Source organism: Spodoptera frugiperda, chromosome 26, assembly GCF_023101765.2.
Source record: "Spodoptera frugiperda isolate SF20-4 chromosome 26, AGI-APGP_CSIRO_Sfru_2.0, whole genome shotgun sequence".
NCBI lineage: Eukaryota > Metazoa > Arthropoda > Insecta > Lepidoptera > Noctuidae > Spodoptera > Spodoptera frugiperda.
In genome coordinates, this window is record NC_064237.1 from 2,401,488 (window position 1) to 2,420,068 (window position 18,581).

Genomic DNA, 18,581 nt, shown 5'->3' on the forward strand with positions numbered 1-18,581 from the left:
ATAGTGCATTTGTCGAGAAAGGCTATAAAACATCACGCTATGACCAATAGGAGCTGAGCAGAGCGGGTGAAACCGCGCGGAAGTAGCTATAAGTAATATGAATAAGTGTTATACGGACCGGTGAGTGTAGGCGGGCAGACGACGAGCGAGGGCAGCGGCGGCAGTCGGTGCGCGGCGCGCTCCCAGTGCGAGGAGGCCACCACCACGATGGACTGCAGCGTCTTGCCCAGCCCCATGTCGTCGCACAGCACGCCGTGCAGCTTGTACGAGTACAGGAACCGGAGCCAGTTCACGCCCGCCTGACAATAACAAACATTATTAATAATTATGTAAAAACTTTTGACAAATATTCTGTAGCTATATTTGATGGAGGCTTTTATCATCAAAAAATTCATGAGTCTAGTCACGATTTTAAGAAAAATCTTGGCGTCAATAACTAATAAATGCTGAACTTTAGAAGAGGCATTTTAGTTTCAATTCTCAATCGACAAGAAAAGTGTTTCTGCTGTCTCATAATAGGTATTCAATGTTAACGAAACTTATTTTTATAATCAAAATTAGGAATCAGCTATAAATACAAAATTGGGCTGCTTTAGAAGCTAAAATATAGTTGATTTACTTACTTGTTGATACGATCTCAATTCAGCGGACACAGGGACAGGTATCTTGTAATCTTTAATGGACTTGGGGTTGAAGAGTTGCTCGAGGAACTGTTTGTCGTGGCGGCGCCGCGCCTTGAGGTCCGGCGTCAGGTCGGGCGGCTCCGACACGGCGCCGTCCAGCGGCATCAACTGGATCAGGGACGCGAAGCAACGCGTCGACATTATGCGCACTGCCTCGCAGTGATCACTCATGCGACCTGTAAGAGAGTTTAGTATTTTAATGATGAGTTTTTTATAATCATGTTTTAATAATATGTCGTTTAAATAAAGTTGATGTGACTTATTGGTAGATTTCGCGGAAGGAACTGTCCAGTAACAAGAATTCAATATAAATATTTTCTTAGGGGATTCATAGGAATATTTTCTCAAAATGACTAATAAATACAAAGTATGTGCCTTTATACAGTAATAGGTTTGTTCAGTGTACCTTTCATACCTTCAGAGACAAAAGGACTTGTTTTTTAAAGTAATATAAGTTAATAACGCGTCAACTTACCTAACAAAGGTACGACTAGTAGCACGATGTACGGTACAATCTGCAATTGCAGCGCGTCCACGACTCGAGCCAATGTTTCCGCCGCACCGCACCGTACGTAGTCACTGCGTACGTCGCTCAGTGCTGGGATAACCTGTAATTAATACATGGTTTGGTTAGTAACCATATATTACGCTTACGTTATTTTTAGATTATTTTAGTGCCTCTAATGCAGATCTTTTCGGTTGTTGCAGTGTATTTAGGATTTGCAGAGGTATGTGTGTATTTTGCTAGCTTTCCGTCTACGATTTCGCTCGTTTGGTATCACCATCTATTGGTGATCTAGAATCACACCATCTATTGGTGAACAAAATGTCAGGTGTTCATGCACACAGACTGGTCGCAAAAAGATTCTTTTTACATGTATGTATTAGTGGTAGGTGCAGGAGTAGTACCTCGTGTATGAGTGCCTGCATGGCGCCGGCGTAGTGCGCGCGACAGAGCGCGGCGAGCGCGCGCGCCGCCATGTGTCGCAGCGCCGTGTACTGCGCCCGCGCCAGCCGCGCCATCGCCACGGCGCCCTGCGAGATGCGCGCGCGCAGGCCCAGCGACAGCGACCCGCACACGCACTCTAGCACTTGCAGGCGGCTGATTATTTCCTCCGCCGCTGAACTCTCCTGTGCTTCTAGCTCTGGAAATAGCAACATAATACATATATAGATTAGCAGATCTACTTATACGTAAATACTACAACTGTAACTTCAATGAATAATGTTCAAATTAAACTATACTTCTCTATCAACAACATCAACATAAACAACAGCATGAGTTTAACATTATAATACAGTAGTAACGTACAGTACAGTTACGCCTGCTGGGTACTTTTTCTTTAGTTGGTCAAATAGTATATTCATTGACATAAACAATATGTACTCACCACTATCGGTCATAACCTTTTCGAGTGGTTCAGTAATAAACTCCCACAGTTTGGGCAGTTTCTCTGGCAACTCTTCACCGAAGTATGTCGCTAAACTAGTTAGGGCTAGCGTCGCCCCTCGTCTTTGTATCCTTAATAATTTTCGAGCCTGGAATCATAAGAAAAACATAATTAGTGGCTATTTCCATATAAATGGAATATGACTTATAAACTTTTTGGTAAAATCGTGTCTATTTTCTCCAGGATATCAATGTGATAAAAAAGAAAGGAATATACATTGATCGTTAGTAAACGAGGAGTTACTTTAAGTACGGTCTATACTATACAATGAGGACATTTTATATTAGTAGTTTCGATTCAATCACGTTTCAGTAACTTTTTCTCGGATAAGAAGAATACTAGATTGAAATAGGATTGAGGACAATCGTCAGTATATTTAGTATGGATTGAGCCTTAATTTTTGACTTTAGAAAAAAAATCTTCAGCTGATTTTTATTGTATAGCCGTTATTACTACTTCCTGAAAAGGGGGAGACATTTTTTAGTAATTAAGACTCGATCTTAATTTTAGGAACAAAGTACCTATAGAGATATTTAGAGAGAAGAGTGATGTAGTTACACAGAAGGCGTACCTCGTCCTCGTGCGGCGGCGTGAGATCCACGGCGGCGGCGGGCGGTCGTCCGCGGCGCGGGGCGCAGCGCTCCGCCCGCGCCTGCTGCTCCCACAGCGTCACTATGCCCGCGTGCGCGTCCACTGCACACAGGGAAATACATGCTCATTCTTACTAATACGTATTTCGAAAACAAATAATCACATAAAAAAAATCTGTGCGACATCCGCCACATCGTGTGTTACGCGTTCGTGTCTTAAATATAAGCCTCTGGCGTGGCTTGAAACTTGTCCAGTTACTTCAAACAGTTACGTAAGTAAACCATTAAACATTATAAACAGATAATCTAGTTTCCAGAATTTTCAACTCAGAATGCTCAACAGTTACATGGTACAATTGTCTTTTTTGAAATGTGTATAGATTTTATTGATCAATTCAAATGATAAAAAGAAATACATACAGGCTGGTACATTGGGCGTCTGTTCCCCTCTCCCCTCGGGTCCGCTGTCCCCGCTCCCCGAGTCGCCATTAGTCTCCTCTGTATTCTCTAACGATATCCGCGGCGTGTACTCTGGGTCACATCTGAAAAGAAAGTAATGTTTATGAAATAAATACCCGCACTTTCAAATCAACAGCTACATTAATGTTTGAAAAATCCTTCAACCATCGAGAAATAAAATACTTATAGGCAGTGTAATGTAATACTACATGTTATTAGATTCCTATTTTTTATTGAACTATAATTTATGTTTAGAAGATTTTTCTTTAGAAAATCTTTATTCTGTAGCAAATGTTACTACTTTCCGAAGTAGTTAAAAATATGAAGCATTCTCTAGAATGGTGACGTGACATAAAAATACCTATATTAATTTACCTGAGAAACGCCTTGAGATTGACGAGCACCTTGTTGTTGGGACAAGGGTCTCTGTGCACAAGCTGTGACAGTAACACGGCGAGGGTGTCAGCAGAGTTCTGCTGCAATTCCTCGGAGGGTTCCTTCTTGATGCTCTCCATCAGTGGCCGGACCACTGGGTTCAGTTTCTCTGGTAACAAGTGCAGGTTCGCACATGCCCCCGCTAACGCCGCTTGCACACTGGAAGAGATTGTAAGAGATGAAAGTTTATAAATAAATTAGAATTTATGTCAGTACGATAAGATCACAAGTACCTACAGAAATGTTTCTGTGAAGCTAGCGCTAATTTACGTTGGTAACTAATAAGTTACAAAACGGACAAACAAAGTCACTTAATATTAGATTATGATCGTGATTTGACTTGTAAACCGAGCCTATTAAAGTTTAATCAGTAAACATATCATTTAATCCTGATCAAATCTCATTCAATATAGACGCCATTGGATTCGTAGCCAAATTTAAACTTTGAAATTAAGAATTATAAACTTACGGTGCTAACAGCTTCATTTATTTGTATGTAACCCTCTTTAAGTTTTTGCTATCTAAGTTTTGCTTACATGTAGTTGTAGTTTCGAGTATGTAGAACGACCCTATGTCCTTCAGCGTATAATTCCCGAGTGAAAGATAAAAGTGAAATAAACTTACGAGACATTAAGCGACGCCTGTTCAATAGTGCAGAGATTGACGGCAGACTGCAAGTTCTTGCGCCTGTCTTCCAATGTCTGCGCGACTCGCTTCAGCTTCATTGCGGCCACCAGCGGCTGCGACATCGTCGTCAGGTAGGCTACCTAGAATGTTATAAACAGATATTCATGAAAATTTAGTAATGCCATACAAATATGAGTTACAAGCAAAAGATGCTTCGCTTCAAGTTTTCTTGTGCCGAACTGCTACGGAGTGGAATTCTTTGCGTTTTGTGATGATTTCTGTGTTTCCTGATGGGTATAACCTGGATGTCTTCAAGGCCTGAGGGAATAAGTTGCTCATGGACAGACGTGCTTCATCGTAGGCCGCATCATCACTTATCACCAGGCAAGATAGCGGTCAAACGTCAACCCATATAATATATAAAAAAAATATTTACCTGTTCTAGCCTCAAGATGTTGCTCAATTCTTCTCCATCAACAGGTAGTTTGTAATGCTTCATCATTGCGTGTAAATCACGAGCCTCTTGTAGTATTCTGAAAATAATTGCTCATTATTTTAACTAATTTTAGGGTTCACTCGGTGTGTCGGTGTCATGAACCGCACAATGCTGCTGTCTTAGGCCGCGTTTCCATTGAAGCGGAGCGGGGCGGAGAAGAGCTTAGCGGTGCACGAATTGACCAATCACTATGCTCGAAATCTCCGCTCCGCTTCAATGGAATCAGCATGAGCGGGGCAGAGCAGAGCTGAGCGGATATTCATAAAAATATATAGCGAGACGATGCGGTGCGGAGGACAGCGGGGCGGTGCTGTGCGGAGGACAGCGGGGCGGTGCGGAGCAGCGCGGTGCGGTACTGTACTGTACTTAAGACAAGGATAGTGACACTAACACGACGCCAATGCTAACGTGTGACAGAGACATATAATCGAGTACCGAGTATTGTCGAATAAGCACGAAGATTCACGAAGTAACCAAATAGGGATGTCCAAGTAGCGTGTGTGAGGGTGTTGTTTATCGATTTTCTTAAAATCGATTACTACGAAACAAATTACTTATCAAACAAAAATATATTTATTTTCAATGTTATATTGATGTTTTAAATTTTCTTAAACAGTCGTTACTCAAATAGTCGTTAATGATAATTGATATTCAAGTAAATCATAACTTTCAATTGAGAAAATACTTTCTTTTAGTTTTATTTTCATGTCGAAATATCGTTTATAAAATTAACTATATTTGTAAATCTTAGTTTAATATATCATATAAAAAAAACAATAAACTCTAAATGAAAATATCGATTGCGATATTTGATCGATAAAGGGTCTATTGTATTAAGACATGGTCAATCTCTCAATATGATTCCAAAAGTATGCTCCGCTCCGCCTCACTCCACTCCGCTGACCATTTTTCACCGCTCTTCTCCGCCCCTCTCCGCCCAGCTCCGCGTCAGTGGAAACACTGACAACTTTTCACCGCTCTTCACCGCTCTTCTCCGCCCCGCTCCGCGTCAATGGAAACGCGGCCTTATGGTTAAGGTTGGATATGGTTCCTAGCGAGTTACTTGGTTGAAATTAATCAAGTTACTTTATGGAACACTTAACGCTTGCCACGTTGGTTGTCACGCTCATGGGTCCCAGCCGTGGCTTGAAACTAGTCAAGTTATCTCGGCGAACAGTTACGTAAATAAAATATAGTCGTACCTATTACAGTTGAGCGCGACTTCATCGTAGTAGAGAGCCTGGTTGAGCGCGGTGTGTAACGTGCTGGCGAGCAGTGGGGGCGCTAGCTTCGATATTGGACTGTCTTCTTCATTACTTTGTTTACTGTCGGTCTGATCTTCCTGTAAACATTTAGTTCAAATTGTTACACAGAGCTGTTGTTAAATACAATTCGAGATACGTGATTTAGAACGTAGTTTACTTGACATAAAACTTGGTGTATTATAAAAGCCGACTAGGCTTTCAACTTTATTTAAAAACGGCCATAGTCCAGCAGTAACGTGGTACAGGCTATTGATAATGAACTTGATGTTTAATTACATTACTATTCTTTTCATATTCGATAACTAAAGGCATTCTAAATCTTTCAAATTAATAAAAAACCCTTCTGGATGATACAAAAAGCATAGAAATCGTATATAGATAGATAATCGTAGTAGTACCTTAGTTCCGGAATCCCCATTGGACGCGGTAAGCGCGGCGAGTGCGGGCGGGTACATGGTGAGGTCCCTGGAGTGTCGCGCCCAGCTCGACACCACCAGGCTGCCCACCAGGCGCTGCAGCGCGCTGCCCGACCGCAGGTACACTACCATCACCTGCACGGATACATGGAGCAATTCATTATGACAACTGTATACTTGCTTATTAGTTTTAACCCTTCGTATGTTTGGAACGTGGATCCACGCGAGACACAATGTGTTTTCTATTGTTGTCTTATATACGGCATACAAGAGGTTGACAGGATAACAGAAAATGTTTTATTGCCGTTCATTTAGTGTCGTAGTTCAGTATAAAAAAATGAAGTGCTATACATACCTTAACATAACAGTCTATGGGGCTCTCATCTTCAGCTTTGTACTCTATACCAGGTGCAGGTTGAACCAGATAGCAGGATAGGTAACCTGGAAAGATAACACAACAGAAATAAGTCATATTTTTTAGGACTTCCAATTCATTATAACTACGAACTAGAATGTTTAACGAGAGTTTTCGTTAATTTATTTCAAACTGATTACATAAATCACGACATAAAGTCTTTATTCTATCGAGTCTTGAAAGAAGAAATAGTATAATATTTTACCGTTAAGTATGTTCATTATTTACAAAACCCGTGACTACGTATGTTTGGAAAATACTATTACCAAATAATGTACATACCCAATATATGCGCGGCCAGACAGCGCGCCCGCATGACGTTCCTGTCCCGCGCGGCGCAGGTCTGCGACTCGGAGCCGCCCACGTACCACTTGTGGCACGGCCGGGGCTCCACGCCCGCGCCGCCTTCCGACTGGGAGTTGGTACGCGCGCGCCGCTCCTGGACGTAACGAAAATATTGGTTACTACTAACACGTATAGGAACACTAAACTGTACATGTTGATGATATTGTATAATCGTAAGCAATTAACGCAGTATAAACACATCCACTACGCCAGAGTTATAAGTGCGTTATCAAACTATTAAGTAGTGGGTGATTAAGTTAGTAATCGGTAATAAGCATAATATGGGTAGATATAAGAAAATTCAATCCGATCCACTTTATAAAATATATGTGAATAATAATTCATGCAATAATTGAAATATTGCTAGACAGTTTTATTATAACTTTCGTGAGACATAATTAATTATCATGATATCGGCTTACTCACGTAAGTTTTTGACGAGGAGCTCGTCTAGTTTCAAGCCAAGCTAGAGGCTTATATTCATGAGCAACATTCCGCGACACACAACACAGTGACGTGATTAAGCCGATAAAAGAATTTATTGCTAGACTACATTATTATTATATTATATTATACAATCTGGTATTATAAACTCCGTACCCTGGGCGGCGGATGCAGCAGCAGCGCGGGCTCGACGGGCAGGCGCGCGGGCTGCATGGCCAGGCACAGCCACGTCGCCAGCATGGGGCACGCCGCCAGCAGGATCACGCCCAGCGACGCGTACTTCAGGAAGTTCTCCCACACCTACAAATATTACAAACATTCTTATATCTTATAACATACAATGAAGAAATTTTAAAAACATTTTTGTGGTAGACTATTTCAATTTAATTGGAATTTCCTTGAATTAGTGAAATCTGCTAAAGAAAATCTAAGTAGAAGACCTCTTCTACTTAGATTTTCTTTCTACATAATTAATAATTTATCAGCAAAATAAACAAAATTATTTATATCGTCACGCCTCTCCTATCGGGATAGACAAAGACAATGGAACACCAAATGACGTTTCAATAGTATAAATTAGGTAAATTCCAACAACATTACTCTTCCAACATACCTGCACAGCAATCTCCTGTATCTCATGGACATGTTCAAACAGCACCCGCTGGTATATATGCCGCATCGCTTCCTGCAGCAACTCGGGCGTCCAGTTCAAGTACTGTTCTTGTTCGCCGTTCGTGTCGTCATTGTTGCCGTTGGTGACGTCACTGTTGCCGTTTGAGTCCGTCCCGTTCTTGGGCTGGTTCGTGACTAGAGGCCGGGTCAACGTCCGCAGAGTTTGTAGCGTGGCCTTGCGGACCGAGCTCGTTGAGTGGTCCAGGTATGGCCATAGTCGGGGTAGTACGTCTGCTAAGTCGATAGGACTGTGGACAAGGTTTTTGTTATTGTTAGTATTGGTAAAATATTAGATATATATCTGGAAGAGTTTCGAGTGCAAATGGATATTGTCAACCGGAGCCTGTAATCATGTCCTGCGCATGATTACAGACTCCGGTTAAGCTCGAAACCAATCGAACATCTCCGAAACTTATATCTTACTACAGTTATTAGATCTTTTAACTCTCGTTAAAGGTAGACTTCACAAAAGTGTAATAAGTGTAACGCCGGTTTACTTACGTAAAATAATGAGAAAAGCTCTACTGGTTTCGTGTCACAGAGGGACTCTTCTTCATTATCATATTCTGTCCTCCATATGCGAATGAAAGTGTGGGTTTTCAATATAATACATTATTTATATAAAAAATACTTACTGCAACATACTAGCAGGCTCCGGCAAAGCCATTAAAGCGGCTAACAATGCCATATACGAGTTGGCAGGTGATGCTAGATCATCTTGGTCAGCCAACAGTCTCCACAGCCTGGCGACGACTGCCTTCACGGCCCCCGCGCGTCGCCTGCCCAGCGCGGCGGCGGCAGGGGCCAGGGCTCCGGCCGCCACTGCCGATACATCTTCTGCCGAGTCTCCCAGACCTTGGATTAGATGTTCTAAGGCACCACTCTCGCATGCTACTTCCTGAAACATTTTCAGAGTAAAGATTAGTTCCTATTGGAGTTCCTATTTTTGAAGGGTAGGCAAACGAGCAGACGGGTCACCTAAAATATTATTTTCAGAAGACCTTTCAGGAGTTAGGGATGTAGGAGAGGATTGAACCACCGATGAAACACAAGGCAAGCGTTGTTTCACGCCGGTTTTCTGTGAGATCGTGATTCCTACTTCTATTGAGACTATTCGTCAAAGATTCTTATTCTATGAGTATATTACTCATATCATAATAATACACACCTGTCTAGCAGCCAGCAGGTACTTGAACCCGAGCAGTGCGCCATGCCTGGCCTCCCACTGCGCGTGCGCAGACAGTGAGGCCAATAGTGCTGCGACCTTACGTACGCGCGCCGCGCCCAGCTGGGCCAGCGCCACGCCCAGTGTCTGGGCACACGTCTCGCGGACTGGGGCCACCACCTGGAGAAAGGAATATATGTATTAGCTCACTCAAACAACCACTTGTGTTATGTATGTCTATTCTCAGTACTGAATGGGAAGATACAGCATGTCGTATGCATAAGAATATTTCACCATATAGCCACTTATATGAGATTAATAATTATTATTATGCACTCTTTTGATCACATTTGCAGACAGTAAATTGCCTACAGCCAAAGTAAGAAAATGTCCAAGTTACCTGATCAGAAACGAAGTCTCCGAATCGATCTAATGCGAGAACACACAGCAGCCTGAGTGCCATGTCCTCTAGCCACTCTTGATGTGCTTGCTCCATCTGTAATGGTAAAACAAACATTATTAACAATGTCTGTTGTAGTAACAGTTTTAGTTGTAAATAAATATTACCGCAACGCCCGTGACGTCATTGTCTACTGGCTGTTGGATGGACTTTCTCGACGAGGGATAAATATATACAATCTTTACATTTGGTAGATGATTTTGGCAGTTCAAAAGATTCAAGTACTAATATCAAAGTACACGCCTGGCCACATCTCACATGTGACTCTATCACATATGTAGTTCCTTAAACGGGTTTTATGAGACCCGCAACTCCATCTGGTCACAGATGCTTTCTACTCGTACTTCCTTCAACAATAAGCAAAGTAAACTTACTTCCTCACTGGTCATGTTAATGTCCTGTCCCGCGGAGCTGACGATCTTCGCTCTGAGTAGCTCTCGCAGCGCGCTGGCGGCGCCATGTCGCGCCTCCCACGCCGCACTGAACAGCTGCGCCTGCAGTGCTCCCGCCCACGCCTCCAGTGGCCATCGGGTACAATCTACCCAGGAGCCGGAGCAATCTGGTACCGGAGCCGTAGCTTCAACTGCGGATGGATAAGGAATCTGTTATTAAAGTTTTACGGCTATAACTTAAGGTCGAAGGTTTAAATTTTACATAAATGTGAAAGGATGCCAAGTTCGATAATATGGAATCTTCGCCTATAAAAGAAGTGAGATCTAAATAAGTACCAAGTTCCATACACAGACCTCAGTTAAAAATGATATAACAAGTTGGCAAGTTTTCACACACTTTGTTATAAACCTACTAAACGCAATGAGTCAAGTATATAATTTTCTATTAAAACTTGCCAAGTTATATCATTTTTAACTGAGGTCTGTGTATGGAACTTGTAAACTTTTATAGGCGAAGCATTCCAATATTAGAATATCGCCTAATGAGTAAGAGTAGCGTACAGATTTATTCAATATTTTTGCTAAATATGTAAACCTCCATGCCAAATTTCAAGTCAATACGACTATTGGAAGTGGTCTAGGTTTTTGATGAGTGAGTAAGTGAGTCACAGTGAGTGTATAGTAAAAATAGCGATTTTCTGACGTCAATATCTCAAGATCTACAATAGGTACATTAATGAAATTTTGTATTTTAGATAAGTAAGTAGATCTCGATAGATACTAGAAATTTCATATGCAGGTGGGTCGAACTTGGCCCGAAATGGTTCGTGTAATATAACCCACGGCCGGTGTGTCGGTTTTTTTGCTCGAACTTGGCGGACACACTGCCGTGTGTCTAGATAAAGAAGTTTGATGGCGATGAAACGAAAATATTGATAATAATTCCACTATATTTATATCTGGCATTAAAATTCTTCGTATAGGTAAAAGTATGTCAACTGGCGTCACCAATCCGCTCGATACAAAAGCGCTACCGTAATTATGCATATCCGTATATTATCATTATTACAATAAAATACACCGGAGCGACTGCATAAAAATATCACTTGAAGGTTAGCAGCAGCAGTGGCCATTATGAACAATTAAATCGTACATTGTGATAAAATATAAATGTAATTGCTTTATATTATGTATGCACAATATTATTTTACATAATTACATATTATTGAGCGCATCTTGATCGTAAATACTGCAATTTATATTTATCTGTAAGCCTAATAAGCCACACGCGATTAAATGATTGTCGAAATTAAAATTATTATCATTCGCACGGAGTTTGTATTAGTGCCACGCCAGTTCTAAACAGTGAACAGTTTTTTACAAGAAAATATTTACTTTATTATATCTAATATCTCGGCTGACTGCTCGGTATGTCGTAAGTAAAACGAACAATAAGTATTAGGCTAGAAACCTAGAAATGTAGAAGCAACCATGCGTTTCTCATTTCCTTGAACGTTTGTCTAAACCAATCTATACCTTCTCTTACTTAGACCTAATTACAACACCTACCTACTACCTACTTTTGTTTTAAAGTGTACAATAAGAATTCTACTATATACTGCTTAAGACAAATCATTATTCAATCTACGCTTCTTATACTAATCTCATACATCGTACTCATTACATAAAATATAATGTGACGTCAGTATTGCACTCACGTAATCGAATGATGCGAGTGTTACACTCGCTATGAAATGGCTAGCAGTTAGAACATGTATCAACGACCTAAGGACTAGTCAACGTTTAATAGGTTCTAATGAATTGAATAGGACAAAGTAGGCGTAACTAATGTGAAGTAGGCCGACGTATCACGCGACCAATTCAGACTTTATAGGTCTCATGAAGGACGCTAATGAGAGAAGCAATATAGGGCAAAACCTGGGTACATATAATAGACCTAGGTTTGTGTTTAAACGTATCAAGTTTAAGCTAGTGTAAATTGTAATTAAAAATGTACTTCAGTAGCATACATTGTAAATAAAAATATATGTTTAATCAGAAATTTATTTGCAGACAATTATCTAGGTAATTACTTCCCATAGGTAGAAACTAGAAAGTACATAATAATTTAATAATCTATTAGTTATAATGAACAAATTTTATAGCAATCGATTGTATTTATTTATATTGTAATACACTTAAATTAACTCTTTGTGAGATGAACAATTTGTCGTTCTGGGTCTGGGTCTCATGTGTATGTGAACTTATATACACCGACGACAAAGAAGCAACCCATAGTTAGAGGGCAACAAAAAAAAAGGTAAACGCAAGTTTAGCACGCGTTTATAACAATCTTAGAGCTCTAAGTTTCTCATTACATTTTCCGCCAACCAATTCAATAGCCTCATAATATCAGAATTTTACAGCGCAAGGCGTGGCCCTAATTACCTTTAATACAGAGTTTCCATTAGTTAATAAAGTCCACACGTGTTTACGGAATAAACTTTATACCCAGTAGATACGAATAGTAGGCCACACCTATGTTATGTTTAGTTTCATAGAAAGTGAGGCACGGCCCTATAAACAATTTGGTAAGAGCTCGCGTATCGATGTTTACATAGTTTAAGTGTTTACGTGTTATGTATGGAGGTGCTAATAGTATTAGTTTACATCATCTTAACTTGTACTTAACATCATGTCATAATCCGTGTCTATCCGAGAGGTTTACTTCTGCAAATCAAACTAAATATAACCTTATTTTTTTGCAAATAAGGTTGAATATCTGTTGGAACTTGGAGTGTGTCTATTTTAGGATATGGTGCTGACGTCTGTGTAAGCACTCACTTTGAAATATTCCTTTGTAACCCCGGATACAATTCAGACATCGCACTGAGAGATTGGATAATCGATGAAGATTGATTCGAAGATGCACGACCAACAATGGTCTGTGCTCTCATAAGGAGGTAAATGACCTTTGCTTTACTGGATAATTGGACGAACGTCAGTCCATGAATACGGTACCGCATCACCAATTGTCACGAAGGTTACATCAAGAGTGCAATATGTTCCCGACCCGCTCAATTGGCATTGCATTAAGATTGACAGGCTCCGTTCGCGAACGAATAGTTTATTCTATTAAACGCGTCTGTTATATTATCATCAGTGAGCTGTTGCATTTCCTTGTTAGTAAATATAAACGTTTGTCGTTTAGGTTTTATTCCATTATTGCCTTTGGACATGTTATGAGAACGGATGCAAAATCATCTGACAATACGTGTGCTGAAATTATATCTGTTTGGAAAGGCAGAGCACGACCAAAGTAAAGATAGATTTTACGCCTGATATAAACGAATAAATTTCAGTAAACTACGTTCAAAAAAACCGACTTCAACCTCCTCTTTTTGGAGTCGGTTAATATACTAAAACCTGCTCTTAAGTGTAACATACACTTGTCTTAAAAGCGCATCAAAACCGATTTGGCCTATCGTGAGATAATGGCATGCAAACATAGAGACAAACAGAAAACCTCAATTTTCAATTCGGACGGACGGACTCAGCTAAGCTATGTTTTTTATATGGCAAGATGTGTGTGTACTATCGATGCATCGCATACTTGAGCTGCCGCAACTTGCTCGCACAGCAAATATGCGGCGCGGCGCATCTTCGCAGCACAGCCACATAAAACATATCTACTGGAAAAGCACCCTAATGTTGTTTAGCGAAGTACAGATGATTTACATAATAATGTACTTCCCACAAACGAGTACGTACTTAGGTACAAGTGACAGTACGTAGAGTACTTAAGACAATTAACATAAGCATTATCGACACTATCACGAAACACGTTGCTAATCGAGCATCAAGACTATCGAGTAATCACAGACCTTTCATGTTACAAACACGATAATAATATTTACAAACGTTCAAAGATTACTACGGCTAGATTATTTAATCAATTATCATACTTGGTTACGCATAATGAAATTGTATTGTAATAAGTAATGGATTTATTTTATTCGGTACATTATACACGCAATGGGCTCTCTATTATGCTAATTATAATTTTATTATACTAATGGCACTGTTTGTTTCCAAAATGTTTGGTCAACAACGGTGTGCCATTGAGAAATAAGTTCCCAGTTACCTACTATAAAATATCTTCTTTTATATGTTTATCTCCTAATCTGTGGATTAGAAAAATTTTTATGCACTTCATAACAATACTTAGTAGGTCTATTAAGCATAAGGTTCCCAACCTTTTCTTGGTCAATGACCAATTTTTATCATTCTCGTTACGTCAGACTCACTAGATACTATAGTCTTATTGACTGGTAACTCCAGAATATAGTCTTGGGTTATTCTAATCAGTAGCTCTTCTCAGTTGTTTTCTTTGTAATTAATTTAATTCTAGCTTTACCGGTATCTATTGGACAGAGGTGTTACCTAGTGTATTTTTTTTGCATTATGTGGACCACATTTTGTCATTTACGGACCACCGGTTGGGAACCACTGGCCTATAGTAAGACATTACAAATTACGCCATATTACACAAAATCCACTTAATAAACTGCCTTAATTTACAAAATGGAAGGCACATTATGTACGCATTTCAACTCTATAAATTATTATGCGATTAGCTCAAGTTAGAAACGTTTTGTATTTTATTTTTAAACTTTAAAGTGAGATAATACCATTGTTAGGAGTTTTGTACGTGCGACCTTTGAAATTAGTCTGTTTTGCTACTTGTAATGTCAGTTCAAAGTCAATGTTGTTGTTTATTTTCTTCTTATTTAGCTCGACTTTGCACTTATGTGTAAGTTATCCAATGGTTTTTCGGAGTAATAATAAATAGCAAGCGTAGATAGATATCTTCTTTATAGTTATTATTATAGTTCTTTATAGTTATAAAAAGGTGTTACAAATGAATATATAGTGACAATATAACTATGGAAACTGGAGTACAGTGTTTAAATTAGTGGACTGTGGAGTTTTTAGACAAAACTTTACCAGTGATAAACAAGTGACATTAAAGAAATCGCGGGTGGCGCGAAAGTGTTGAGTCGCGCATCGAACTCTTTCGCACTCGCGGGTAAAGGCTAGCTGCGTCTCTGTCTAGCAGCTAGATTCTCGGAATTTCATACAAAATGAATTGCAATATTTGTTGTAAGAAAATTGATTTGAGCGATTTGCTTAGATGTAATGGATGTAAGGCGACATACCATTATAGATGCATGAAGATCACCCCAGCTGAGTTTAAGGAAGGGCAAGTACAATTAAAACGTACTTTCAAGTGCGATATATGCACTAATGTATCGAAGCGTATAAGGGTAACAGATGACACCCCCGTGAGAGGTGCACCCTCGGCCATGGGCATCGCGGATGAGATAAACCAATCCTTCGAGGATAGTGTATCTAAGGATGGCTTGTTGACCTCTGAGCAGAAAAGTATTATGACGGGTATAATGGAAAAAGTTACTAGCGTACTGATGGCAAAACTAAATGATATTGAGATTTGTATTATGGATGAGATTAAGGCTAACGTAACCGTCCTTACTTCGGAAAACTCAAAACTACGTCAAGAGTTGAAGGAAGCTAATGAGAAATGTATTTATTTTGAACAAGAAATAAGGTCATTAAAAACTGAGAAACAGACAATGACAAAAGATAAGCAACGCCAGTCTGTAGCGTTGCCCGGGTCCGGAGATACTACAGAGTCATCATCATCATCAGCCGGCAGCGTCAATGACAGCGAGCGCGGTAGGCATGCGCCTCGCTCACAAGCGACGAAGCCCGTTGTCAGTTACGCGGCGGTAGTGGGAGCGGCGGCGGCGGCGGCCAGAAAAACGGCGGATTACAAAGATAGCGAAATTGAGAATGTCGTTAACCCTTGGACTGAAATTAAACGTAAAAAAAAGCAGAACCCCATAAAAAAAGGGGGTAATACATCTACTTTAACCTTAAAAGCTGTTGAACGGAAGAAGTATTTACATGTATGGAGACTAGCAAAAGACACAACGGAAGACGATTTAATGAAATATATCAGGAATGTACTGGGAGACGATACCGAAATTACAGTTGAAAAAGTGAAACAAAAAATTGAGCGAAACTACGCCTCATTTAAAATTGGTGTAACTGAATGCAATTACGAGAAGCTATGTGATGCAGAAGTATGGCCACTGAACGTTGAATACTGCGAATGGATTTGGTTTCGACTCACTACTAAACCAACCCTATCATAAACCAAGCAGTAGTATCAACATTTTATATCAAAACGTTAGAGGGTTGCGGACAAAGACTGTTCAATTCATATCCTTAATAGAATCGTCGAGTTCAGATTTATTCGCTATCACAGAAAGCGGGCTAAGCGCAGCTATTCAAAACGCAGAATTCACACTACCCGGATACCAAGTACTGCGCTGCGATCGAGCGGATGGGCGTAAGCACGGAGGCGTACTTTTAGTGGCCACACCGCGAGTCGAGCTGCGACAAGTGCCGCTGCCGGGTAACGTAAACATAGATAATCATAAGTTTGAACTAATCTGTGCTTCTGTTTACATACAAAATCGATTTTTATTTACGTGTTGTACTGTTTATATTCCACCGCAAACTGATGAAAATGAGTATATGCTAATGTTTAGTTTATTAGAAAAAATATGTATTAGGTATAGAAATAATTTAATTATATTAGGAGATTTTAATTTGTTCTCGTGCAATATTACGGTTTGTAATTATTATGAATATTTTATTGCGTTCTGTGAATTTAGTCAGTGTAATACGGTGCCTAATTGCAACGATAGGCAGTTGGATCTCGTGTTGAGCGCGCGCAGTGGTGTGACCGTGGGCGCGGCAGATGAGGGGCTGCAGCCCGTGGACGCGTACCACCCGCCACTCGCGGTTAGCGTTGAAATTGCCGCGTCTTCGCGGCGATTGCCCGCGGCCCCCGCGATGCGTGCGCCCGCTTTGTCGCCTGGTGCACAGCGCGATTATCCGATAACACGTAAACAATGGAATTTTAACAAAGCCAACTTTAACCATTTATATTATTTACTTTCGGATATAGATTGGAGTGATATATATTGCTTAAATGATCCTGATGAAGTATTAAAATTATTTTATGAAAAGATTTATGAGGCTTTCGACATCTGTGTACCTCTGAAGCGGCCTAATCTAAATGGAACTAGGTATATTTATCCTGTGTGGTATACACCTGAGATTATTAGGGAAATCAAATATAAACACCAATTGCATAAGAATTATAAGGCTAGCAAATTACGTAGTGACTATGACTTATTCGCGCGTAGTAGGGCAATAGTGAAAGCTGAAACTGCACTAGCACACGATCGATATTGTGATCGTGTACAAAGTCACCTGACAAAGGAGCCACGAGCGTTTTGGGGCTACTTAAGGTCCAGAAAAAGTAACTCGAGCAAACAGAAGTTGATTAAAGAAGGACGCATATTATCAGATTCGGAAAGTGCGCGTGAGTTCGCGCAGTTCTTTCACTCCGTATACAATCCAGAGCCGGCCGCGCTGAGCGCGTCGGCTGCGAGCGCGGCGCCAGGGCCGCCTCCTGGTGCGCGGGTACACCTGGCGGCGCTGCGCCGTGCCGACGTGCGTAGCGCGCTAGCTCGGCTGCCGCCGAAGCGCTCTGTGGGACCTGACGGTATACCAGCTTATATTTTTAGGGATTGTCGCGATGTACTATGGAAACCACTGTTGCATCTATACAACGTTTGCATTGCAACTGCTACGTTTCCAGATAAATGGAAACTCACCCGAGTAGTGCCTGTGCCTAAAGGTAGTGGAGGTTCCGAACCGAGTAATAGTAGACCAGTTGCAATACTATGTACTCCGGCGAAGGTATTCGAGGCGGCGATTCACAAACAGCTATATGTCCAGGTGAGTAGCCAGTTATCTGACGCACAACATGGTTTCAGGCCAGGACGCGGAACAACGGGGAATTTAATGCATTTGATGACGCGTTTGATACCGGCGGTTGATGCGGGGGTCCAAGTAGACGTCGCCTACTTCGATTTCAGGAAAGCGTTTGACACAGTGGATAACGATATCCTGTTATCGAAGTTGGCCGGCGTGGGTTGCACACCACATACGCTGACATTTTTCGCGAATTATTTACGAGATAGATGCCAATACGTCGACTGTGGTGGATGCCTCTCTGAGCCTTACTTCACAAGATCTGGGGTAAGTCAGGGTAGCAATTTGGGTCCTCTGCTCTTCATCCTGATGGTAAATGACTTACCCGAAG

The 18,581-nt window shown here is 40.8% G+C and overlaps 1 protein-coding gene across 1 annotated transcript in view; it reads right to left on the reverse strand.

Annotated features, from left to right (window-relative positions):
* Positions 1-18,581, reverse strand: part of LOC118263995 (TATA-binding protein-associated factor 172) — a 62,609-nt gene that overhangs the window by 5,741 nt on the left and 38,287 nt on the right. The window contains exons 8-27 of the mRNA XM_050704821.1: positions 10,298-10,506; positions 9,864-9,959; positions 9,467-9,643; positions 8,934-9,196; positions 8,240-8,546; positions 7,783-7,926; positions 7,120-7,276; positions 6,778-6,863; positions 6,405-6,557; positions 5,944-6,083; positions 4,682-4,778; positions 4,243-4,385; positions 3,559-3,777; positions 3,145-3,266; positions 2,706-2,827; positions 2,075-2,222; positions 1,593-1,828; positions 1,159-1,291; positions 624-859; positions 119-299 (exon numbers count right to left, since the gene is read on the reverse strand). Of these exons, the coding sequence (XP_050560778.1) occupies positions 119-299; positions 624-859; positions 1,159-1,291; positions 1,593-1,828; positions 2,075-2,222; positions 2,706-2,827; positions 3,145-3,266; positions 3,559-3,777; positions 4,243-4,385; positions 4,682-4,778; positions 5,944-6,083; positions 6,405-6,557; positions 6,778-6,863; positions 7,120-7,276; positions 7,783-7,926; positions 8,240-8,546; positions 8,934-9,196; positions 9,467-9,643; positions 9,864-9,959; positions 10,298-10,506 (3,369 nt within the window). The remainder of the gene's footprint in view (positions 1-118; positions 300-623; positions 860-1,158; positions 1,292-1,592; positions 1,829-2,074; positions 2,223-2,705; positions 2,828-3,144; positions 3,267-3,558; positions 3,778-4,242; positions 4,386-4,681; positions 4,779-5,943; positions 6,084-6,404; positions 6,558-6,777; positions 6,864-7,119; positions 7,277-7,782; positions 7,927-8,239; positions 8,547-8,933; positions 9,197-9,466; positions 9,644-9,863; positions 9,960-10,297; positions 10,507-18,581) is intronic.